General features: G+C 36.7%; 1 protein-coding gene across 1 annotated transcript; it reads right to left on the bottom strand.

Annotated features, from left to right (window-relative positions):
- Positions 1–22: 22 nt before the first annotated feature.
- On the bottom strand, positions 23–27,531 carry Cip2a (cellular inhibitor of PP2A). Its single transcript, XM_032900262.1, has 21 exons — positions 27,362–27,531; positions 24,423–24,570; positions 22,873–22,985; positions 21,632–21,726; positions 20,862–20,958; positions 20,349–20,471; positions 20,084–20,229; positions 18,046–18,121; positions 17,561–17,782; positions 16,185–16,344; positions 13,264–13,405; positions 11,894–11,993; positions 8,746–8,864; positions 6,006–6,201; positions 5,376–5,450; positions 5,173–5,283; positions 4,290–4,486; positions 3,332–3,445; positions 3,019–3,101; positions 1,884–2,023; positions 23–894 (listed from the first exon to the last, which is right to left on the bottom strand). The coding sequence occupies exons 1-21, from the start codon at positions 27,461–27,463 to the stop codon at positions 724–726; spliced, it is 2,730 nt and encodes a 909-aa protein (XP_032756153.1). The 5' UTR covers positions 27,464–27,531; the 3' UTR covers positions 23–723.
- Positions 27,532–27,737: the final 206 nt, after the last annotated feature.

The raw sequence follows: 27,737 nt of genomic DNA, 5'->3' as shown, positions 1-27,737 counted from the left end.
TTGCAAATAATTATACACATTCTTAATTTCAGGAGACTATGTAATCATTTAATGTAACAAATACTTTTCCATTTTTAAACATTTCTGATAGCTACAGCACTGTTTCCAAATTTAGAGTTTAGGCTAAATATAATTTCATTTTAAATGCAATAATAAAGTTCTTTGAATCTATTTTCTGTTAACTTTAGAGAGAAAGTTCCTTAGTAGTATCAGAACATTTTTATTAGTTGACCTTAATCAATTAATCTCTAAGACTGCTGCATCAAGAAAGTACTTAACAAATATATCAGTGGGTGATGGTGATGACATTTTTTAACCAATGATAGATCATACTTTTATTACCATAATCCCAAAAGATGATACAGCCTAGTGACCCTGGATCCCTCATAGTGTATGTGTCAATTCTAGCAATGGTCACAAAATGAAGAAAGTGCTTAAGAGAACATTTATGTAAATATATTCATGGTTGCTATTAAGTAATCCATGGCTATAATCATAAATGAGACTATGTACGACACATAAGAGTAAACATTAAAAAAAAAAACATAAAAAATTCTATTCTAAAGACCAAGTAAAACATCAATGAAATTATGATTTTACTAAGTTAATAGATAGCGAACAAATGATAATTGTTTTGAAGTCACGATTTCCTCCGTTTCCTCCACCTCCAATATATGAATACAACAAAAGTATCCACATACAAATTCCCCGAAGCCATGATGTTTATATACTAAGATTCACAGTTTCTGGGCTTATTTTTCCACCACTTAAACTGTGGATCATTGCTATCATGTGAGAATGTTTGTTCAGCTCGTCTTGCTGAAGTTTAACCAAGGACTCTTTTTCTTCCAAACGACCTTCTAATTGAGCTTTCTGCATTTCTAGGGAGGAAGCCTAAGGCACAAAGAAGGAATGACAAGAAATAGAAAATAAATAGGTCAGAAAGGTTTTTCATCTGAGATATGTTAAGTGTCCTTTAAATTTTATTTGTGTCACTTTAGAACAGATTGCATATACATTTTAAATAAATTATATAGTGAATTAAAACAACATAATTGAAACTTTTAAATAATCTTTTACGTTAATGATAGCAGCCAGTACACAGGAGGCAGGTAGATCTCTGAATATTCAAGGCAAGATTGGTCTACATAATGAGTTTCAGGCCAACCAGGGATACAAAATGTGACCTGTTCCACACATGTGCACACACACCAGCTAATATAGCAATACATTAGCTTTTCTTTTTTTCAAAAATATTACATACTATGTAGTACTTAAAAAACAATTGTTAATACAGATTCTCTCCAAACTGTTATTCTCTCAAGTTTAAAGCTCCTTATGTAACATTTGCTCTACAATAGTTAGTTTTGAAGTTGGGTTAGTCTTACCTTTTTGGTAGTAAATGGGCTACAAAGCAGAATTAATAACTATATCTCCTCATGCAGTCATAATAATATACAAGCAGTAGATTAAAATTTATAATGTATATATCTATTATTTGGGTCATATATAATTTCAGACTCCATTTTCTCATTGATAAGTTACAAGTGCTAGTATTTTGATATTTATATATGTCAAAGATAATTAAGAAAAAATTAGGAGTTCTTTGCTAATAAAAAGGCTCTAAAGAATAGAAAAATCATGAAAACTTGTGTAAGTAGAGACAAAGCTATCGATCTATATAAAGCTACCAGCACACCACATAAAGACCTATGAGCCCTCTCTGTAGTCTCTACATACTTAAGAGCTGTTAAGTACACACTTAAAAAATCTTCAATGACTTTAAATAACTAAAATAAAACCAGAAATTAATCTACCCATGTTGACCTTTTCAAAAACTATTTTTTTTCATTTTTCTGCAAAAGAAAATTGAGGATTCTTACCTTAATACTCAACTCTTTTCTGATCTGTTCTGTTCTGCTTAATTCTTTTCTAAGGATATCAATGGTTTCCTGTTTATCTTCCTTTTCCTTTTGTAAAACATTAATTTTTTCTTCTTGGGATTTTGATTTTTTATGCAAATCTAAAAACAAACAGTTAACAATACTTATGAAAAAGTTAAGTAGCTAGTATAAAAGAAAATGAGAAAAATCAAATGTCTTGTTGGAAACTTTTTTTTATATAAAATTTACTGACTCAGAAAAGCAGCTGAAGGGAGGAAGAGATGGCTCAGAAGGTAGAGGCACTTACCATCGCCTGGATGAATCCCTGGAACCTACCCAGGAAAGAAGAGACCTGGCTCTAGTCAGTTATCCTCTACCTCCACATGGGCAGCCCCTATCCCCACCCAAGAGATGTAAAGAATAAACAAATACAATACCTCCACATTCTTTCTTTTGACCAGTATTTTATATAAAACAGCGAGTGTTTATGTCTTTCTCTGTTCTAAATAAGCATTAGGGGTAAGGAGAAGGGAAACACACACAGCTTAAGGGCTACAAGAAATTGGAGATCAAAAATCATGGCAAAAAAATCATGCCTTGCTCTCTATACACTAAGGAAGAAACCAGTAGCGGCCACGTAAGTCATTTCACAGATGACAGCTGTTAGAGACTAGTAACTATATTACCCAGTACTGCCACCTGCTGTCAAGTTCAACATTTTATTTTTAAAAAGGTCATCATTTCTTGTAACCCCTACATTGAAATAAAAGACCATATTTGCTACTTGATCACATAAATGAGAATGCTTTTGTAAAGGTTCAAAGAGAAGGGAAACTGTTTAGGAATTTAAAATTTAAAAACTATGAGAAGTTAGGGCTTAAGAGATAGTTCAGCAGTTTAAAGCAGACACCACTTTTTTAGAAAATTTATCCAACACCTCTTCCATTGCCATTTGAACAAGTACATAGTCCCACTACCCATACAGACACGAAGAATAAGAATAATATAAACAAAATCCTTACAATAAATTAGGAAAGTAATTAGCAGTAATTAACTAAAATAAACAACGCTCTGATTTTCTTGAAAAGCAAAATACGCTGAAAACATTTTCAGTGTTTCAAACAAAGCAACTTACTTGATAGTTTACATTCTCTGTCTACTAACTGGCTCTGGACTTCTTTTCTCTGTTCTTCTTTCTCTATCAGCTGAGCAATGGTTCTGAAGTTATAAAAGAAAAATTATTGAACCAAATTACTTGTGCTATTTTTCTCCCAAAAGTATGAAGTAAGAATCATAAGAACTGTAATTACCTATAGATAGGACAAATTTATATTTTAATCTGAAAGAGGAGTTCTATTAGCTATCAATAAAAAACAATATTCTATATATAGAGAATCAGTGTTCTTCCAAAATAACGAATAATTAGAATATAGAACTAAAGGTTTTACTTTTCATTTTGTTGCTTGAGGGACTCGTTCAACTTTTTCACTGTCTCAATGTGTTTATTCAGGGATTCGCAGGTAACCTGCAAGTCAGCATTCTTTTTTTCCGTATCTTCATTTCTAAGAAGACAATGAGAAATGTTAGTGTCACACAGGAAAGCAGTGTGTCCATCTGGAAGTAACGATCACTAGTACAAACCTTTGCTTATGCTCCTCAACTACATACGCAGTTTACAAAAGGAGCTCACAGCATGACTCAATGACAAGGAACACAAATTTCTGTGGCGTTAGGTGAAATGACATGAAATTCCCAATACTTAACTAAAACTTGCTAAAATGACCAACTGTCAGTTTTAATATAAATTGTGACAACTAAGTTGATTCAATCATTTCTTATGCACAGATTTCTGTGTACACAAGAGTATGTCTGTGCCACGGTGTGAGTGTGTGAACGTGTGAGCGCACTGACTCACTCCTTCTATCATGAATGTTCTGGGGATCCGACTAGAGCTGCCAGGCTTGGATATGGCCTGGTCCATATTGCTGGCCCTCATTTAGTAAAGAACCATAGCAATGTCTCCCTATCAAACACTATTTGTTCTACACCATAGTGATCAATCGATGATCGAAACAAAGAAACTTGTTCTTGAGAAGCTTACATCCCAGAGAATCTGTGATTTTATAAATAAATCAGAGAAGTAAATAAAAAATAAAGGTTTCTACTTTTCCCAACTTTGCCAATGAGTGTGAGGAATACAGTTCATTTGCTGTACCTTGTAAGATATCATTACTGCCATGTCCGTCATTTTTGTCCTCAGTCAGTCCATGTTCAGGCAGTCTGAAATCTCTTATGAACTACTTATTTAATGGTGTCACATCAAGAAACATTTTCAAAATCACTTAGGGTTGAGGAAATGTGGCGTATTCACTTAGGTTGTAACTTTACCCAGAAACCTCTACTTACCTTTGAACAAGTTCCATGTAGGACTTTGTCAGAATTTCATGTTCCTCAGCCACAGACTCCAACTTCTTACTGTGTTGAAAGAGATGCTCAATATCATTTTGGGCTCTTTCTGACTCGAGCTGTTGGGACTTCAGCAACACACTAAGCTCTTCGTTTTTTCTCTCAACATCTCGTAACATACCCGCGAGTGTTCGTGCCTCAAGAGAAAACAAAACATGCACTTTTCCACCATCACATAAGCATACATCATATTGTAATGCTTGGATAAAATGTATCACATGGGTGTAGGTAGTTCCACTGCATTATTTTGCCTACTTACAATACAGCCATCATAGCTCTAGTACACTATATGATGTTGGCACAACATAGCATCACTTTTCAGACTGCATTATTAAATAATACATGCATGTTATATGAGCACACACTAGAACCAATAAATTGTACAACTTAAAAGAGCTACCAAATATCTATTTCAGCATCTACTGGCTAGAGAAAACTATCCATTTTATATTCTTAGTTCTTCCAAATCTGACTCAGGTATCTGCACATATATAACATACATGAAACTCACATCTAAACACAAAACTGAATCAATTAATTTTTGTATGTGTGAGCATGCTTATGTCTGGGTATATGCATACTATCACATGTGAAGGTTAGAAATTAGCTTGTGGAAATCAGTTTTCACTTTCTACCATATGTGTCCTGGGGACTGAATTTAGCTTATCAGGATTAGTGACTAAGACCTTTACTTACCGTTTCACCTCACCACCTCAGAAACATGTGTTAGTAACACACTTGTAACTAGTGCTGTGCATGGTTCTCATTTCACAAGTCAAGTTTTCTACTAAGCAGACATGCTTTACTGATACAGTGTACAGACCTCGGTCTCTGCTTGAGTTCTTTGACAGCGATACTGAGCAATCAGTCTGTCAGCTTGTGCAAGAGCCAGGGCCTTTGCTTCCAGGAGGTCTTGTAACCTGCTCTCTTTAGACTAGAAGAAAATCCACTGTTAATGTCCAGGGTTTAGAAAAACACGTGTGAAATGCATATATCAGTATACAGTTAAAATAAGCGTGTACTCACGGCTAAGGTAGAAAGTTTCATCTCATAAACATCCATTATGTCAGATATTCTTATATCATTAATCTGATCCTTTACCTGGTTTTAAGAGAATTCAATTCAGAAAATAATAAATTTAATGAAAGAATGAAAATCTACTTTGTAACTAAATCATTAAAGCTAAAGAGTAGGGGTTGGGGATTTAGCTCAATGGTAGAGCGCTTGCCTAGCAAGCGCAAGGCCCTGGGTTCGGTCCCCAGCTCCGGAAAAAAAAAAAAAAAAAAAAAAAAGCTAAAGAGTAAAATAAAATGTATGTTGTATCAGGTAGGTTACAAATAACTCACTAATTTGGATATCAGAGCAAGGTTCAGTATTAATATGTTGATTTAAAAATGTTTCTTATTCCTGTGGGCAGACAAGAAAGGAGTAGAGTAAGAAATGACCACTGGCTTTTTATTTGATTTTTTTTTTTAATGTTTAATTTTTGAAATTACTTTTCTTTGCAAAATAGCCAGATTTTACTTTTTATATCAAAGCATAATGTTACAGTGATAAAATCTGCATGTGAAATTGTTTAAGTAAATCTGTAATCGAGCTGACACTTAACTGGCTGGTACCAAGCACAAGCCCATTACAGAACTCTTTATCACTCACCATCACTCCAGCCTGAAGTTTCTCTATGAGGTCCTCAATGTTCAATGCAGGGGCATTATCTTTTGAAAGAGGAGGCGTTAAGCACTTTGCTGATGCTGATAAACAGTGATTTAAGGGCTGCAACGTCATTTTCCTGGGCAGACGCTCAGTTTCTTGCTGTCTGTATACATTGTTTGCTGCTATACTTTCTCCAAGTCTTAATAAGAGTAAGGAAGAAAAATCAATCATAAACACAGAGCAAAAGGCAGAACTGTTACAGAACTATGGTATTATTTGGAATAAATCTTATTTGGGAACTATAAATCTCCAAATATACTGGAAATCATCTTCTTGGCAGCCATAATAAAATAAAGTTGGAGAAACATTCTCAATTTTCCTGAGGGCTCTTTCCTACTTACAATCCTTTATAATGACAATTCCGTGTCTAGTTTGGAGGCATACTAGCACTAGTTAGTGAGTGGGATTATCTGCATCTGCTATAAGAACAGTTTCTGTATCACTCAGAACAGCCTCTAATCATACATGGTGTCACCTGGTCTCATCTATGCTCTCCTCTGACACCCAATGTCTTCATCGTACTGACTTCTGGTCTGCTCCACTGAAAGCCTATCCCGTTTACCTCTTGAGGCCTTGAAAGAGCTGTTCCTTTATCTGAAATTCTCCTACCAGACTAGGGTTGGTTCCTTCTTACCACTAAGATCTTGGTTCAAATTTACCTCTCCAGAGGTCTTCATTAATGCCCTATGTAACATAGTCACTCCTTCCCATAGAGATAGGCATTATATGAACCTTTAATTTTTTAAAAGAATAATATAACAAAATATAATAAGATAGAACAAAAACTAACACATCAGAATTAGACAAAACAAAACAAACAAAAGCAGAAAAGCCCAAGAGAAGTTAAAGAATCAGAGACCAACTCACTCACACACTGAGATCCCACAAAAATACTGAAACCATAACATATTAGCAGAGGACCTGACACAGACCCGTGCAGACCGGTGTGGACCCTGAGCAACTGCCTCAGTCTCTGAGCTCACATGAGCTTTGACCCTGTTCATTCACAGGGCCTTCTTTTCTTGCTGTCCTCCAAAGTCCCTAGCTCTTATATTCCTTCTGCCTCCCCTTTCCAAGATTCCCTAAGGTCTGAGGGAGGGATTTAACGGGGAGATCCTGTTTTAGGTCTCTCATACTGTCTGTCTGGCTATGGCTCTCTATTTGTATTTGTCCCATCTGTTGGAGGAGGTAGCTTTGCTGATGATAGCTAAGCAAGGCACTGACCTACAAGTATAGATTGTCACTAGGAGTCATTTTATTGCCTTTTTTTTTTTGTTTTTTTAAAGAACAGTAGTATTTGGTTTTTACCCTAGATCCCTGGGCCATCTACTCTCCCCACTATCTAGGTTCTAGCCCATCCCCAGATTTCCTCAGTTACCTATAGTTCTTGCAAAGGGTTGAGACTTTATGGGCTTTTCACAGTCCACTTTGTCATGTCCATATAAAACCAAATGAGCGCTTGCACATGTATACACACACAGACACACACACACACGTATTACATGCATGGAAGCAATAATGATTAATGAAATAATGAAAAATGGAACTATGTCTTTAAACGAGGCCAAAGAGGGATATATCAGAAGGCTAAGAGGAAAGAAAAGAGAACTATAATTACATTATAGTATCAGAAATAAAAAACTTGCTAAACATATTTGTCAAAATATTAAATATTTACTAATCCATGTTAGAGGCCTTGAGTTTGCTTTCTCCCTCCACACCACTACCATCAAATAAAGAATGGAATTTTTATTGCATTGATATTGGGCTTGCATTTCATAGTTCTTTAATTTTTAATTTCTGATTACCTCTATGAGTAATTCTACAAAATGTAACCAAAGTCATTTAACAACTGCCAGCCTAGATTAGCAAACTCATCTCTTATATTTAGAGAGTGGAAACAGCACAGACAAGAGAGATGATATTAAAATGAATACTGTGGCTTGGGTGTGATAAAACTATTTACAAAAGAATAGCTTGTTCACTGGCCTGTGTATTGACCTGCAGTTTCAAATTACTCAAGTGATTTTTACAAATTCTATTATATAAATTACTTCAAGCTCTAAAAACTAAATCCTAAGTACAGACTATGGTAATCATTCGGTTTGAAGATTCTCTCCTTCTGATACTCAAACCTAAGCAAAAACCAAAACCAAACCAAACCAAACCAAATAACAACAATCAAACAAACAAAACTCACACCATTTTAAATACACAATGATCTGAGGTTAAATATAGTAAATACTTTTGCCTGGACATCACCTATTGTATTTTATGATAAAACACTCAATATTTCAGAATCCTCTTATTGACCTTTCACAGTTAAGTTTGAATTCATGCAGTTCTTGGGAATCCTTGGCAAATACATCAGAAAGAAAATGTTCTTTCAACAAAAGGAACTAAAACTTCAAGCTTCAGTGTCTAGAATCCCTATTCAGAAGAGGCGATTAAAAGACAAAACCAGCACGACTAATATATTTAGCATATATGCTGTCTTTGAGAAAGTAAACATTTGGCCTTCTCTGTTAAAGGAATCAAATTTTTAATTACTTGAGAGATTACTGGCAGTTACAATAAAATCTGAAGTTTTTCAATTTACTAATAAGTATGCATGAAGGATAAAAAGAAACACAGCATGACATTCAAACTGCATTAAGAGAGATTGCAGATGATTACGACTCACACTAAGGCAGGGAAATCTGGTAGTGGAGCGGCTTCCAGCAGTATTCCCAGTCCAGACTGGACTTGTTCTCTATTATCTGATGTTAAAGCAAAAGCTAAAGGAGTAATCAACCGAGGATCCTAAACAAATCAGAAACAGCAAGTAAGAGGCGGAAAGACCACGCGTACTGCCAAATCTTTAGTCAAAGGTGAGCATATTCGGGAGAAGTCCTACTCAAAACTTACATGCAGTTACTTTACCACCCTGTAGCTATTTATACCATATTGCAACCCATATTAATACACTAAAAATATCTACCACAAGGCTTTGATGTTTTAAATAATGCTTCTCCAAACTTATGATTTATATTTTTTGATCAACTTTTATTTTTCAAAATCAAATGGTATTTAGATACTGTTTTATTTCTAATAAAATATAACTTTGGCCAATCATTTCTAAATTAAAGGCATCAAATAAATTATTCAAGTGAATGCAAATCTGAAAATCTATTGACTGAAGCAAGCCATTTCAAAGTCCCTCGTGTCAGTATTTTACACTAGTACCAAAGGCTCTAAAATCATCTATTATTAAAAAAAAACAAAAACAAAAAAACCCCAAAACTAAACACTGAAGTGAAAAAAACCAACCTACTATTTTGTTTTGTATATGCATGCATGTATAGAGGTCAGAGGTCTATATTGGATGTCTTTCTCTATTGTTTCCCATCTTATTTATAAACACAAAGTCTCTCACTGTATCTGGAGCTAACCTGTCAGGAGCCATTTTGCCTGATTTTGTGAAAGCCTGACTGTCAGGTAGTCAAGGTAGGCCTGGGTCTACTGGCAGATTTCCTGGCCTGCTGATACACGGAATGATAGGAAGAGATACACTTGAAGCTCAAGGCGAGGGGCTAAATGTTCTGTTAATCTTGGATGAAGGAACAGGAGGCCTCTGAACAGATATCCAATAAAGTATTTAAAGCCTAAGAGAATTAAACTTAGGGCTGCTGCAGTATTCATTGGATAGCCCTCCCAATTTCTAACTTTTGTCTCTGAGTCTACTTTTCTATCTTTCCTATAATCATCCTCACTCCCCACTCAGAGGATTGTTTGACGTTACACTGATAGGACCAGTGCACTAATCAACTGGGTAGACCAGTTAGCCAGAATGCCTCTGGTATCCTGTTGTCTCTGCCTCTCAGTGTTAGAATGTACTCAGATGTACTCTGTCATGTTCGCCTTTTCTGTAGGTTCTGAAGATCTAAATTGTAAACACTTTATGCACGGAGCCATTTCCTCATTCCTGACTCAATTTTCTAGAGAAAAATTGTTAATGAAGAAAATATTAATATGTAAAGCCTTTATAATTAAAATGTTAAATGCTTACTTTTACTTAAGTATAAATCAACCTTCAAAACTCTCAAAAAAAAAAAAATCACTCCACAAGTGGAGAATCATTAAATGCTGTCTGTAATAAAGGTACCTGAAGTACAAAAATGGAAAATTACTTACTCAAGCCTATACTGACTAGCAACTAGTTCAGCCAACTAAGAACTAAGCCTCTAAAGTGTAATGCTCTTATAGTGCACACAAGGCCATTGCCTACAGTTCTGGCTTCTATTCTATTTGAACACTCACCTTCACCCTTTCTAAGCCATGTTATTAAGTTAATTCAGGAAAAAAATTTGCATTTTTTAAATGACTTGTATAAGCTATATTAACATGGGTAATAATGAACCCTGTACTAGGTACAGAAAACCAGATAGTACCAGAATAAAATTCTTGAGCTAAATATTACACAATCAAACTAAAGTCCAGTTCCATTTTCCTCAAAACAAACAAAATATACTGTAGTAGCATAAGATCCTTTTCCTATAAGGAAAGTAACAGACAGGGACACTTTTCTCTTCTACCTATAAAATCCATCTACTCCACTTAAGCTCAAAACACTTGTGACTGACAAAATGAGATATTCCCTGATTCTTGAAGAACAGGTGAGGACTGGTAATGTAGCCCTGACAACGAGTACTTATATGGCATGTTTTAAGTTCTGGGTTTGTGGTAGAGAAGGGAGGGAGTAGGAAATAAATTTGTAAACTAAACTTTATAATTGTGCTTTCTGAAAACATCTAGAACTTTTCAGCTACTATCATTAAAACTGGTAAGCTTGCTGTTTTTAGCATATCTTCACTATAATCTATAATCGGTCCCTTTCAGATGTGTTCTATCCTCTTATTATATAACCAACTCTGATTAAAACTTAAAGCTCACCTAGAGAAGATGGTCCATTTAGTAAATCTAAGTTTAAAATGGAGAAGCCACAACAAATGTGCTTTTACCCTCTGTGTTGGAGAGGCAGAGAAATAGCTTCCTGAAGCTCACTAGCCACCACCCTGCCTTTCTTTGTTGGTAAGAATAGTGAAAAGAACTCATGTCGAAAAAAAAGGTGTAGGCCGAAAGAATTACACTCAAAGTCATTCTCAGGCCATCACACATACGCATCTCCCATAGGTCTCAATGCCAATGCTAGCATAAATCAAGAAACCTGCAAGTTCAACATAATGAAAGAAAGGCGGGAACCTATTACTGTCAACATTCTTCACTGAGAACATGGACAAATTTAGATTTAGTTTCTAAGAACTATGTATAACTACATAACACAGAACTGTCAACTTTTTTCTAATGGTCAATTCTACAAAAATACCCCTAAAATGTAAAGTAATATTAAAGTAGAAATACTTATAATATGCTGTCTCAAGAAACAAACAAGAAATCAAGAAATCAAGAAAGGGAAAATTATTAGAAACCAAGGAAGAGGTGCTGGAGATGTTGCCATCTAGAATATAAGACATGGTGACACATTTCAAGCCATATATCCCTAGGATACAGGACAGAGATAGATGGATCCCTCGATGAATAGGTGAGCTCCAGGACAGACTTGGACTCAAAGGAAAAAAACAGTAGCGAGCAATTGAAGAGGACACACAACACTAACTTTCCACATGCGTGCATATCCCCCACACCCCCTATATATACATGTACCACAGGACCATATAAACATACATCACACACACACACACACACACACACACACACACACACACACACACACACACACACACACACACGGAAGCACACGGTAATAAAATGTACGAAAAGTCTCAAGTTACCTGAAGGATTTTGTAGAAGCTTACTTCCATACCAGGAACCAACTGCTTAAGTTTGTTCATCAAAATAAGAGTTTTCAAAATTACGTCAGCAGCAAGTTTGCTTTAAAAATAAAAGTGATATTTAAATTAGATAACTGAAAATTGTATATTTTTTACCTAATACATCTAAATTAAAAATCTAACAAATCTGTTTTTAAAACATGAAGATTAAGTATTACTTTTAAGAGTTAAAATATAAAAAACTTAATATTTTTAGAATTCAAGTTCCAGGAGGAACAAAATAGTATTGAGTCTAAATTTCAAACCGTTATCTACTTTTAAAAAATCCCAATGTGATTCAAATTCCTGCAGAATAAAGTACAAATCTTAGAATGTAGAAGTACAACTATTTGAATGTGGCTCATATCATTCTTAGTATTTTTAAAAACAAACAAACAAACAAACAAACAAAAAACCCAAAAACCTGAAGTAATCTGTAGGGATCGACTAATACATGACCATGCACTCCTTCTACTTTGCATTTGAAAAAGTTAAAAAAAGGATTGGTGAGATGGCCCAATAGGTAAGGGTGTTTTCCACCAAGCCTAGTGACCTCAGCTCAATTCATGGAACTCCCACAGGTTGTTCTGATATTCACACATGCTGTGGCCAAGTTAACACACACGCACAAACATACACATACACACACACACACACACACACACACACACACACACACACACACACACACGCACACACACAAACACACACACACATGTACCAGAAAACTTTTACAAGTGAAGATAATTCTTGTTCTTCAAAAATACAACAGCTGACAGCTATGCCATTTATGGAAATGTGAACAAATTATGGTGTCTGGAATTTATCAGGTTCTCAATAAATATTCATTAGGAGGACTTATTCTGGAGAGGAAAGGCATAAATAAACTGCTCGTTACTCTCAGTGAGCGTCTACCTCTAACCAAAGCCATGATGTATGAAGGAGAAGAGCTGTCTTTGTTATTAAGTAGCTTTCAGCAGGGATTGGTTTTCTTGTTTAAAAAAAAATCCATTTTGTCATGCTTTTCTCTTTAAAAAATATAGGATTAAATGAAGCAAAAATTAAATTACCAAGGCAATGTCAAAAGGAAGTTTCCGAAGAGAAATATTCAGGGTTTATAATTTCCCTTTCATATACACAGAAAAATAAAAGCCCAAAAGAATTATAACCTACAGATGTCAAAACCTTTCAGAAGTATACAATCCATAAATTGAATTTTTTATTGAAGAATTAAAAAAGTTTTCCTTTGAGTTAACAAAACATAACCAGGGAGGATTCTTAAATGTGGTAAATACATTTGAGAGTCTGCATTTTGGACCTGAGATACTCACCACAGTTCAGAATCGGCTACCTTTGTTCCAAAGCCCAGGTCAATCTTGCCATATGTGAACTGCTGCTCTATCAGCATGCTGCACTTCATGGTAGTCAGTGTTTTCACAACATGCATTCTCAGAGTGTCATCTCCACACAGAGGTTAGATGTGGTTAAGATACAGACATCCAAGTACTTGGTATACAGTGTGTGCCATACATAACTTATAATATTCAAAATAATTCCAAGTAACTACCTCATTGCTGCAATACGGAGCAATTATTCCAATTGCTTTAAGACATACTACACAAGTGGAATTCCAAAGTATCAAACTGCCCGGTAAATAGAAGGAAATGGATTCATACAAGTGTCCGACACAAGGTAAATCCACAGAAAGGGTATTTCTTCCCTGGCTGTTTATTTCATTTTATGCTAGCACCGATTACAGTGTTTAAATAGACGCAGTACTGGGAGTTATTTTCTCATAATATATAAATCACTATGAATATCTATCAGAGAAAAAGTTCAAATTATGAAATACTTTAAGATTAAAAAGAGCAACTGTATGCCTCTACAGCGGTGATTTCCAGCCTTGGCTACATGTTAGAAACAGGTGGGTGTGTTAAGTATCACATCATGAAAGCTCTTATTATTTCCTTATGCACCGGTACATCAACCAAAGACTCACAGGAGCAGTAGATATCAAAACCACACATTCAGCTCAGAATACACCTTTAAAGCTCAAACTGCTATTTTAGAAATGGTCATGTCTTATTGGGTTGGGAATGCAGTTCAATCTATACTACAGTGCTTGATCTACTATTGAGGTCCTGGGTTTGATCCTCTGCAGTAGGCACACGCACACAAAGATTTATCGAGAAAAAAACAATGAGTTCTAAATGTAGTTAAGCATTGAACATAGAGAAACAAACTGAATATTCTTGAAACTGTTTGAGTTCAATATCCTTTTTCTGGATATATACGTGGATATTCATACATGTTTGTGTGCAGGTGTGCACATATAAACATGCATATATGGAGGCCAAAGGACAACCTGCGGTGTCATCCTCAGAACCATAGTCCATCTACTTTGAATAGGGTTTCTCATAAGACTATAGGTCACCCATTAGGCTAGATTGCTGGCCAGCAAACCCCTGGGATCCTTGTCTCTGCAATTCCAGCCCTGAGGTTACAAGCCCACAACATCATGCTTGCCTGATATTTTCATGTGGTAACTGGGGACTGAATTTAAGTCCCTATGCTCACAGGGGAAGTATTTTATTGATTAAACTATCTTTCCAGTCCCTCAACACACTATTTCTGACATTAACATGAGATAATAGACAAATGGGACCTCATAAAACTGCAAAGCTTTTGTAAAGCAAATGACACTGTCATTGGGACAAAACAGCAACCAACAGATTGGGAAAAGGTCTTTACCAATCCTACATCTGATAGAGGCCTAATATCAAAAATATACAAAGAACTCAAGAAGTGAGACACCAGAGAGCCAAATAATCCTATTAAAAAATGGGGTACAGAGCTAAACAAAACATTCTCAGCTAAGAATTATTGAATGGCCAAAAAGCACCTAAAGAAATGTTCTACATCCTTAATCATCAGGGAAATGCAAATCAAAACAACCCTGAGATTCTACCTCACACCAGTCAGAATGGCTAAGATAAAAAACTCAGGTGACAGCAGATGCTGGCAAGGATGTGGAGAAAGAGGAACACTCCTCCATTGTTGGTAGGATTGCAAACTGGTACAACCACTCTGGAAATCAATCTGGAGGCTCCTCAGAAAATTGGACATTGAACTACCTGAGGATCCAGCTATACCTCTCTTGGGCATATACCCAAAAGGTGCCCCAACATATAAAAAGGACACGTGCTCCACTATGTTCATAGCAGCCTTATTTTAATAGCCAGAAGCTGGAAAGGACCCACATGCCCTTCAACAGATGAATGAATTAAAAAAAAAAATTTGGTACATCTACACAATGGAGTACTACTCAGCTATCAAAAACAATGATTTCATGAAATTCATAGGCAAATGGAATAAACTAGAAAATACCATCCTGAGTGAGGTAACTCGATCACAGAAAAACACACTTGGTATGCACTCATTGAAATGTGGATATTAGCCCAATGCTCGAATTACCCAAGATGCAATCCACAGACCACAGAAAGCTCAAGAAGAAGGATGACCAAAATGTGGATGCTCCCACTCCTTCTTAAAAGGAGGAAATATCCATAGGAGGGGATATGGAAGCAAAGTTTAGAGCAGTGACTCAAGGAATGGTCATTCAGAGCCTGACACACTTGTGGCCCATATATATAGAGTCATCAAAACTAGATAAGATGGACCAAGCTAAAAAAATGCATGCTGAAAGGGACCAGATAAAGATCTCTCCTGAGAGACACATCCAGAGCATGTCCAATACAGAGGTCAATGCTAGCAGCGAACCACTGAACTGAGAATAGGACCCCCTTGGGGGTAACTAGAGGAAATATTAAAGAGTTGAAGGAGCTTGCGACCCCCATAAAAACAACAATGCCAACTAACCAGAGCTTCCAGGGACTAAATCACTTCTGAAAGACTATACATGGACTGACCCAGGGTTCCAACTGCATATGTAGCAGAGAATAGCCTTGTTGGGGCACCAAGGGAAGGGGAACCTCTTGGTCCTGCCAAGGTTGGACCCCAGTGTAGGGGAATATGGGGGGGGCAATAAGGGGATGTATAGGGGGAATACCCGTATGGGGGAGGGGATAGGGGAGGGAATGGGGGCTTATGGACAGGAAACCGGGAAGGGGAATAACCTTTGAAATGTAAGTAAAGAAATATATCTAATAAAAAATTAAAAAAAAAAAGAAAAAGAGATTACAAATAGAGAAAAAAACGAGTTTTTATACTTTTATATTATAGTAAAGGATATTTAATAAAACTTCAATGGCTTTGACCATCCTTTCACATTTATTTTTTATTAAGGTCTCATCCAGATTCTGTTCTGTGAACTGAAGCTGATCAAGGATTGTAGGAAGCAGAAGGGTCACAAAACGGTCAGTTGAGGAACAATTACCAGTATCAATGACATCCTAGAAGATAAATCATCAAGTGTAATTAAAAATAAAGATGCAACATGTAACACAAAAATAGTCATGATTGAACTATAATATATTCATCGAATTTTTTTACATTTATTTCAATATTCATTTATCTAAGTCTCCTATTTTAAAACTACATTTTACATTTCACTATTTTAGCCAGTTTTCACACCTATTTTGGCTTTTTTCCTCAAGTCAATCTGAAAGATTTTATAAATAAGACACTTAAAAAAAAACTCCATGATTTAAATGTTATTCGAAATATGTTTAGTATTTAATAACAATATCCCAAATTTGCTAAATGTAATTAAAATAGTAAGAGATTAACTAACTTTATAAATAGTATAAAACTATAAAATTTTAAATTCTAAAATCAGGTACAGCAGGATCAAGTTAAAATGCCGAAAGCAGGGCTGCAGAGATGGCTCAGCTACTCTCTCTGAGGTCCTGAGTTCAACTCCTAGCAGCCTGCTCACATAGTGGTGGCTCACAAACTCTGTAATGGGACCTGACGCCCTCTTCTGTGTGTCTGACCACATTAACCATGTACTTACATACATAAAATAAAACTTTAAAACATACCAAAACCAGTTTGTGAATAAATTTTAATGAATACAGTCACTCATATACGTATTGTGCATAGAATCCAATTATGAGAAGAAAGAAATGTGTCAGACTAGGATAGGCTAAAAGCGAATAAAAGCTGGTAAATAGCAGATAATGCCCAGTAACATGATTAAGATTCTTTGTCTTCATTCTAAATGTATTTATTACACGCTGTCTGCATGCTTGGTCTCATTATACTAATTAAGACCCATATTTTACAGAAGAATGGACAGTAGACAAAATCTGAGACAAAGACAACAACCAAAGCACATATATCTACACAAGAATTCACATACTGTTTAACAAATTATATGTATGTACATAGGTATGTGTGTGTGTGTGTGTGTGTGTGTGTGTGTGTGTGTATGTATGTATGTATATCAAAAACAAATACACACAAAGCATTCAGTAAAAACATGGACCAAACTGATACATGTAAGTTTGCAGGAGAAAACCTTAGTAGTTGAATTCCAGACAGTCCCGTTTATAATTGTTAATTTTATCCCATGTGTGGACAACTGAAAGCTTCTAACATGAAAGTTATGAAATCCGTTAACTGAGCATCACAAAAGTACAAAAGTCCACTTAATCATTCCATTACCTCAAAGATTTCCTTGAACAACTCCAGTGCTAACACAGCACAGTTGTCAGCTCCATCCAAGGGTTGGCTTAACCAGCGAAGTAGGGCCACAATAGGTTCTAAGCTCTTAGGAGAGCGGCTTCCCAGAATGTTGTTGGCAGATGGAGGCTGCTCAAACATCATCTGACTGAGAACATGGCGCAGCTGAGTCACTGCACAGAATGCAAGAAGTAATTCTAAAACCTGTGCAATATAAAGCCTTCATTAAATACAACTTCATTGGACTTTAAGAGACAAAGCATGTGATCACATGGAAAATGCCACACACAACACTCTGAAAGAAAAATGTAAAGTCGCTTGCACTTTACGATGCTCTCATTCTGATTTCAATGTTGGTTACATGAGTGTGAGCAGTTTCTAAATATACAGAGGGCAGCATACCTAGATTTTCCTACGCGTTTCAGTGTTTTAAAAAGTATAAAATAAAATGTCATGCTTTTACATACCTTTGAAGAAGAATCAGGGTCTTTCACATTTAGAAGCCCTAGTACTTGATTAAGACATGAAGAGAAGTGCTCATACCTAGGTTTAAAAATATGCATTAAGTGACAAAAGGGGAAGAATTGTAGGCAAGGAAAACATGATTCGATCAAGACATTATTATGCACAGGTACGCAACTCTCAAGCTAGAAAAATGATACACCAAATGTCTTTACAATGTCTACATAGATATTCACTGATTTGTGACAGTTTTATACCACCAAACCCACCTCAACTTAAACTACTCCATGTAAAAATGTATTGTTTGCAACCTCAGAGCACAGCAGCGCAGTACATGGTGGGTAGCTGGTTGTTTACCATTATGATCTGAGGGCTGGACTGCAGCTGCAGCTTCCGGCCACTGTCTAGCACTCTAAGGCGCCAGGGATAAAGCTGCAGTGTGGCCAAGGCTTGGATCTGGTTATTTACCTTGAACACTACCAAAGTGACAGAATGATGGAAAAAAGTTAGAGTTAGAACACACGGGTAAATAAAAGGTGTGAAAAGTGACTAGGAAGTGTTGAATCCGCAGAAGATGACAGGATGAGGCTTATAGCACATAAAATAAAATGTTTAAGAACAGAAAAGTATAGAGCTAAAAAAAGAACACGTAAGGACACATTTGTCTAGGTGTGCAAGTATGAGGCAGCTCTGTGAAGATGGAATTTGTCTTGTGTTTTGGATTTGAAACAAAGATAAAGTGAGCTTGTGTATGAACAGTATCAAGAGGAAGTGACACATACGTGAGTGAGACAATGGAGGAATCAAGAAAGGAAGCTAACAGAGTAATTATGGGGTCTGGCTAAGGGAAAACACTGCTTTTCTCATATCTCATTAGAAACCCATGACTGTTAAGACTGCAGAAAGACTCAGGGTTGAGGTTGTAACAAACTTATGTATGGCAGCAAACAAGAGCTGATAGAGGTCTTGGGGTCTCTCCTGAAAGGAGTGGTGACGGTGCAATCTCACAGGGATGCTATGCAGAGTCACTTCTCTGCCCTCCTGGGAGCATATCCAAAAGACAATTTCAATTTACCTCAAAGCTTTTAAGTAAGCGTTATGTAACTGCGAGAATAGAAACATGGATACTGAAAAGCTCACAACAGACAAAAATAAGATAACCAAAGAGAAGGTATTCTGAAGGAAAACCAAAATACCCTTATCCATGAACTACTGACTTGATACACAATCTTATCACAGACATTTAGTAAAAGATGAAATGCTAAAGAAAATGTGTCTTGTTTTTCAGAACTCTAGCTATCTGTGGTAATTTTTCCTCTAGGTATATTTGTTAAACTTCTTGATTTTGTTTCTGGAAAATCAGGAATTATTTAACTTCCTACTGGTGCCAAGACTCAATTTTTCTCACTCTTTGAACAATGCAGGTGCTCAATAAATGTTTTCTTATTTGGAAATGAGTTACTTTAACTTTTCGAAATAATTTCTTAATTTAACATTCCAATACAACTTAAGCACTGAGAAATAAGATGATAAAATCAAGGTCTGGAGAGATGGTTCAGGTGCACTGGTCAACTGCCAGCACCCACACTGGGGACCTCACAGCACTCATGGCTGTAGTTCTAGGTGATGTGATAGCCTCTTCTAGCCTCTACAGGCACCAGGCACATACATGTAGGCAAAACCCAATAAAAACTAAGTAAAAATAATTTGCAAAACAATTTTGAAAATCTTCAAGAAAGTCTCTGATGCAATGAAGTCTTCAAAAATAAATGCACCCAAGTTTCAAAACAAATGTGACAGGAAGCACCCAGAGACAAGACGTCACTGCTATGGAGCAGGAGAGATGGTTTAACCACTGGGAGTGCTCTCTGCCACAGGATCTGTGCTCACTTCCCAGCATCCACAACACAGCTCCTAGATGTCTCCTACTGCAGTGGCAGGTATCCATTTCTCGTTTTCACAGGCACCAGGCACGCAGAACACTCATGTACACAACATTGAAAATAATCTGAAAGTAAAATGTGTTATGGATAAGTAACATACCTGGTTAAATAATCAGCAATTTTAGGATTTTTAAGGAGATCCATGAGTAGATCAACTGAGTACTTTCTTGTTAGGGTACCATCACCATTTATGAGAATATTAAATATTAGTTGGAAAGTCTGATGAATGTTTCGAGCATGAAATAGCTTTGAAAAATTGGGAAAACTTTATTAGACACAAGAAACTGTAAGTTAACATCTTAGTGATTTTAAAATGTCAAATACTATGAACTCAAAATTATTTTCATAAATAGGAAAAAAAGTACCTTTTCCCCCACTTCTTCATTGAGTGTCAAACTGGCTAATATTGAAAGTGCAAACACAACCACAGTCAGACTGCTGTGTGCAAGGAAGCTTATGAGAGTTCGGTAAAAAGATTTCACATTACTCTGAAGGAGAAAAAGCACCTGAACTAAAAGTGCACCCAGTGGACAAACTTATTACACATTATTATGAACTTTTCAATGCATGACTGTTAATTTTTAAAAGAATGAGTGCTCTAAAACAATACTTTTGAACAGAGAAGAGTAGAAATTCAAAGATTGTTTGATATACACAGAATCTAGGAGAAAGTTTTCTTTTTCTGGTAAAGGTGCCCAAATAGCATATGCAAGCCCCAGTTTCACAGTCAGCAATGGAAGTTTAAAAAAAAAAAAAAAAAAATAGAAAGGAAGGAAAGAAGGAAAGAAAAAGAAAGCAAGCAAGCAAGCAAGCAAACTTAAAAAAGCAAATAAGAAACTTGGGGAGAATTTAGGGATAGAACCTACTACCCAACTTACCAAAGTTTTTATTTGTGTTTGAACAGAAAGATTGTGCCGACAGAGATTTGCCAGCAGTCCTAGACAGGGCATAGTTAGCTCATCTTCAGAAGACTGACTGTTGTAAAAACAGAAAGCATGGTGTTCACTCTCATTAGTCAGTACTTAAGTTCCTTCTAACAAGTAAAAACAAGATGAACTTGTCTGAATAATACTATTTATGTTTTGAAACTAAATTATCCTACTTAACTGTGCCACAGAAATACAGAAATAACTGTTAGAATGACTATGATAGTTTATCATGATCACCTGTAGAGGGGATAGAATGTTCACCTTGATTAATATTTTTCTTTCTAAATTAAGTTGTTACATCTTACTTATGAAAATTAAACCTGCTTTATATACTCAACCCTTGAAATCAGCCAAGTGGAGTAAACAAACAGTGATCTTAGTTTAAAAAACAAGAAAGCAGGGTTGGTAAGATGCCTCGGTAGGTTAAGAGCACTTACTGCTCTTGTAGAGGACCCTGGTTCTGTTCTCAGCACCCACATTGGACAGCACACAGCTGCCTATAACTCCAGCTCCAAACGCCTGAGCTCTCTTTTGTCTTCTACAGGCACACATGGTGTATCACAAACACGCTCTCAGGTACAACACATGCACATAAAGAAGTGAGTAAATCTTTATTTTTAAGCTAGACAACATTACTCAAGGAGAAATATCTACCACATAGTTTCAGTTTAAAAATAAGGCAACAAATTATCTAAGTACATGTTTTGTTGCATACTTACATATGACCAATCAAGAATGTAATTAAGTCATCTATATGGGCACCAGAGTGGAAGAATTTGACATTATATGTTAACCTCTGCAGCAGTTGAATGCACTGAAATTGAGAAAATAATTGTGAGTAAACAAATGCATGAAAACAGATTGGCTACTTATAAAAGTGGACTACTGCACACATTTGAGCACATCATTTGAGGAACCAAATAGAACAAGAACCAGGCCAGTTCCTAATTCTAATTTTATTTGAAATATATATCCTAAGAACCTTGGAAGTCATTCTTAGTTTATCTGTTTCTACATATATTTTCTCAAGGCTTATCATTGCTACAGTTTGAGTGGTGCCTAACTGTGTCCATGAAGGGTGGGTTCTGTGATTTAACCTTAGTTCCTCAGGAGGGAATTATAGGAGGTGGCAGGTCTCTGGCAGTTAGGGCCTGACTAGAGGTTCTTAGGTCACTGGAGGTATGATGTATTTCCCATGTGACCCTGTGGGTAGTTCTCAAGACTGCAAAATGTTAAAAGGAACAAACCTGGTCCCAGTATCTCTCTGACCTTACCTGAGGTATGATCACATCCTACCCTTCCCACTTGCCACAGGTCTATGGTTATGTAGATGGCATGGGCTTGAACCACCTATGGGATAAATACATCTTTTCCCTCATCAGATGGACCATTTTAAGTGCTCGGCTGTGGGAACCAAAGCTGACCAGAATCATCTACCCTGTTCCCTTACGTACATTAAAAATGGTGGTTGAATTAGCTTGAGGATCTATTTTTCCTTCTATATTTTATCTCTATAACTGCATGTCAGTTTAATTGGTCATGTTTTTCTTCTCTTGCGGATGATCACGTTTTAGATTCAATAAAATGATGGGTGCAAGAGTTTTCAAATTATGCTAACAAAGACTAAACCATAGCTCTAAATTTTGTTATGATGTTTCTTCAATAGTCTGAGACTACATACCAACCCAAATTATAATTTTAAGACGAATAGTTCACACTTCAAAATGCACACATCTTTGTTATTAGGGGAGTTTTAAGTTAAAGTGGTAATAATGCAGATCTGGTCTCCTCTGTTCCCTTCTCAAGAAATATTTACACAGTGAGCATGTGTCCAACCAGATCTAACAAGAACTGTATATGATAACCCTGTCATTAACACAGCAGTAAAAGGTGTTAGCAGTTTTGGTCTGAGGATAAAAAAAGGGAGACCAGGTAACAGTGAATGTGTGGATTTGTATACCTGTAAAAACACTGAATTATTGTGGCATGTGCTGCTCCGACAAACCACTCCTGACAACACACTATTCAGATTGTAGATATTCTGAAGACAGTCTCGGGTTTCATTATCTATAGCTGAAAGTTAAAATAAAATGGCATAAAATATATCACTCTTACATGTAGAAATCATTCAACAAAAGTAAAATAATTTGTTATATTATCTTGATATCACATGAGCTAGCTGTTTAGTTTGGTGTTTTGAGTCACTCTGCCCAGACTGGCTTGCAACTCATGGCAATTCTTCCTGTTTCAGCCTCTGGAGTGCTGAGGCTACAGGATTAAGCTACCACAGTGGTTAAGACAGATTTCTTCTTTTATTTAATGCCCACTAATTTCAAAGAACAAATATGTTTTCTACATAGAATAGCAAAGAAAAAAACTTGTTTTACATATGTATAGAAACTTGGCTCTTAAAATAATGTAATAGCTGGTGATATATGTCTGTAATTATCACACTTAGGCTGAGGCAAGAGAACTTTGACTTCCAGCTCAGTCTGGGTTACATGCTATGGGCGGTCAGATTATCATTTCAAGTTATTTTATGAGCCCAAATACTTAAAATATAAAGCTTACTACTTAAAAAATATTAATTTAATTAATTTAAATTAGAAATATACATATCAAGCCATTAACTAAGATTGCATCCCTAAAGGTAAAAAGGATAAGAAAGGCTGGGATAACAAATAAAAAACACCATTTTACTCTTATCTGTGATGTATAATATGACAGCTACTTGTCAATATGCAATTATTTAAATTAAGATCAATTAGAATGAGATTCTGCTCCATAGACTTCAAATGCTAAGAAGCTTAAAGGAAGGACAATACAAAATCAGAATATTTATCACCAATAATACTTTGATTGTTCTGCTAAACAATGCAATGTCTATCTCTGCTAAAACTTCAATACTAAGCATACCTGAATATTATAACCATATATAAAAATATCCAACACCTCCGCACACACAAACCAAGAGAGAAATGACTAATAGATGAACTTAAAATGAAACATAAAAGGAATAGAAAAGCTATTATAGTTTATCTTAGTTCTAAGTTAAATGTAGTTTTTCACAGAAGGATAACTGATTGGTAGGTATGTCTTCCTAGTTGATCTCCTTAACATTGGCACTATGTTCATGTGGCTTCTGGTTGTTTTAAATTCAACAGAATGTCATTTCCCAAATACATTCTTTTCCATGGAACCTGAAAGTCTTTGATATATGGCAGATTCTTTGACCCAATAATTTTAAAACATGATTATTTATATGTGCCTATATATACACATACATGTGCCTATATATCTGCTATCTATCTATCTATCTATCTATCTATCAATCAATCATTCTGTCTGTCTGGAGGGACTTTGAGAGATCTGTAATAATAACTCTAAAAGGTTCTACAATAAATCTTTTGAATGTAAATCATTCTTTAAGAAATTCTAAAATTCTATCTGGCTTTTAAAAATATTTTCATAGTCTTCCAAACTCAGAAAAAGAAACCATGAATACATTACCCAGTTGAGACAGCAAACTGATAATACTTAAGATCAGTGAAGCACTTATGTTTGGGTCTTCAAGAAGTTCTACAAGGCAGCTCAAGCATTCGCTTGGTAATATCTGCTGTGATGTAAACAGTCGTGTGAGCTTTTGTCCAGAAACTACCTATAAAACAGGAAGCAAATGTGTTAAGGTCGGCAATTTCTATTTCAATTTTCTAAGTGTTACTTAGACTTTCTTTCCCAGTTTAGAAAATTCACACCTTTTGTTCATTCTGTGCACAAACAGAATTCTTCCTCCTGAATTACCTATATTATCTATATGATATTGAACACAGGCTAAGATGTGCACTAGAACCAACTAAATTTATTATTCTGAAGTCTAGTATATTCACTCCATCTATTTTGAAAATGAAATATGAAGCCAATGGACAGCTAATGACTGCTTTCAGGTTGAATCTAGAAGCTAGGGGATTATATAGAAATGTTAGTAAAGAATATTTTAAAATGGAGCACAGATAAAAGTTTTTAATAGTTTTTACTTTTCAATCCAGTTATTTTAGTGAAGGAGATTCTCTATAACCTGGTATTTAATCAAAGAATGTTATTTTAGGATTAGACTAATACATCATCATACTAAAGGTCACATCTCAGCAGACTGCTTCAGTAACACTCTAATTACTAGAGTCTAATACCTCTTTCTGTATCTCACTTTTACTTTTCCATTTTCTTACCAAGATTTGCTCTGGGAGTTTCACATTACCTATTCCCTAGTAGAATGTATTGTAACATTATTTAATTAGTCTGCAAGATGGAAAAATATGTCCAAATTAAAAAAAAAATCACACAAACTGTTAACTTATCTTGGAATCAACAATTTTCTGAACACGGTTTCTTTCATCTATTAATATTTAGCTCTCTAGAAGATAAAGACATTTTCTGTTTTAAACACGACTAGTGCCAAACATGTAACTCAACAATAGTCTAGCATCTAGTAATTAGTTAACACGAGGTTAAAAATTCAATTTCTATTAATTGAAACTAGTTTGTTTTAATGCTAATACATAGCACCTAATCTGGCCATGGCACTGACCTAAGTGCTCTATACCTGGTAATTCTTTGTCATTCTCATTACTCTGTAAGATGGGTGCTCTGACTCGATTTGTTTTTGAGCAAACTGAGGCATACACTGATGATAAAGAAGCACAACTCAGATTTATACCCCAAAGAGTTGAATCTATTCCTTTAAAAACTAGTCACATGGTCAGTGATATGAAATACTATCATCAAATACCAGACTAGGCTAACTTTGTCCGGCCTGTCATGAATGAAATGGCTCAGAGTACAGGTTTTGTGTGGCGTTATAAGGTCGCACTATGGCAGCAGCAGTTCAGAAGAATGACTAATCCTGTTCTCACAATATTCATTTGTGTATCCTCAGAAGCTGGTGCTGTGACATCAAAAACACAGTATTACCCTCATAAAAGGTAACTACTAAGAACTAAGGATGTACCTGGTTGAGTGATGGCAAAATCAATACATTGCAAGTAAGTAAAATGCTAGTCTTTTTGAAAACTGTTTTAGCAGTGTGACGTGATACTGAATGTGTGCTAGATGCCTCAGCAGATAGGTGCATGGACTGCTCTTGCGGACAACCTGACTTCGAGTAGCGGCCCCTCGAGCAGCTCACAAGTCCACCTCCAGGGAATAGAGCCTTCTGTCTTCTGAGGGTCCTGCATGCACATGCACATACATCACACATACATAACGTGTTTAAAGAATATTAAAATAACAAAAAGGAGGACATAAGCCTTTATGACCTAATGGTTCTACTGGTAGGTTTATAAACGACGATTGCATTCAACCATAGTAATAAAAATGTCGGACTGGAATGCACCCATTCATAATTCCGTTCAGTCCTGAGAAAAAAATACAAACGATTTTTGGATCTGTGGAATACTTACATAATTGTACCTACACATAACATAAATAGGAGTCCTGTTAGTACATGTGACCTGAATGAATTGCCCTGATTACTCAATACTCAGCAAAAGCAACCAAATGGACTTAGAAGATAGGCACTTGTGACAGCCATTCCCAGTTGTCATCTAGACTACATCTGGAATGAACTACAATCCAGAAATGGAGGGCACACCTGCCCAGAGCTAGAGGCTGGAAGACACAGTCTTCAGAGCCAGAAATCGACACGGGATGACATGCTTTTGATATGCTTTTGATCCAGATCTTGACGCATAGCAGCCATGAAAAGTGTAGGCCCAGATTGAGGTAAATCTCCTGAGTTCAAGGCCAGCCACGAAAGAGCGAGTTGCAAATCCAGGTGTGATGGTGCATACCTTTATGGTCTATACCTTTCACTGGAGGCCTATAGAAGGACAACGGAAAATGGAAGCCTCACTCTTCTTTGCCTGCTTACGCTTAACTTGCTAGTTGGAACCTACTTCTTCAGGATTTCAGTTTATACGGAAGACCAGCTGAAACAAACACTCGTGGGAGTGTACAACTACGAGATTCTCGGACTTCCCATCCACAGCTCCCCATTGTTGGGTTAGTTGGAGTGCAGACTTAAAGTCACTACAAATCCCCTTAATGTACGGGGGTAGTCCATAAGTTCTGTGACTCTAGAGAATCCTGACTAATACAGTACCTTAAAAAGATCAGTAACACACACACACACGCACACATACAGTGATCAGCACCTTAAAAAAGATCAGTCACACACACGCACACAAACACTGCGATCGCTTGCACCCTGAAACCTCCTAGTTCGGGTCAAGGCCACAGTCCCCTCCTGGCACCCACCCGAAGCGCATACCGTCACCAGTGCAAGGACAGCGAAGCGGCTGCAGGGCTGTCCAGGGCCAGACCGCCACTAGCCAGCCCCACAAGAACACGGGATTACTGAAGGGGGCACCCGCTCGCGCCCCAAAACTCCTTACCTCCAAGTGCCTCAGAAGCTGAGTGGCGTTCGCCTCCGACTTAACGGCTTTGTACTGACTGATGCTCAGGAGCAGGGACTTCAAGCAGGCGGTGGAATCCATGCCGACGGGCTGGACTGTCAGCGACAACAGCCCAGCAGCTCGCCTCGGTATCCAGCCGTCGCCGCGCTTTTTTTGATTTTTTAAGCTCCACCCCTCCCGCACCCGGCTGCTTCCTGTTCCGGTCGGACTCCGGAAGTCCCTGAGCAGTCTCCGGGACTGCTGCCTGTGATTGGCAGGGTGGGCCTAGGTTCAAGGCGCTGGGGTTGCGGGAAGGTGGCTGGGAGCCGCCCCCCCGCCCCACCTCCGCAGCCCCCTTCGGCGGAGAGGCCGCGAG

This window comes from Rattus rattus, chromosome 4 (assembly GCF_011064425.1).
Source record: "Rattus rattus isolate New Zealand chromosome 4, Rrattus_CSIRO_v1, whole genome shotgun sequence".
NCBI classification, from domain to species: domain Eukaryota; kingdom Metazoa; phylum Chordata; class Mammalia; order Rodentia; family Muridae; genus Rattus; species Rattus rattus.
This window is presented reverse-complemented; position numbering and strand designations above follow the sequence as displayed.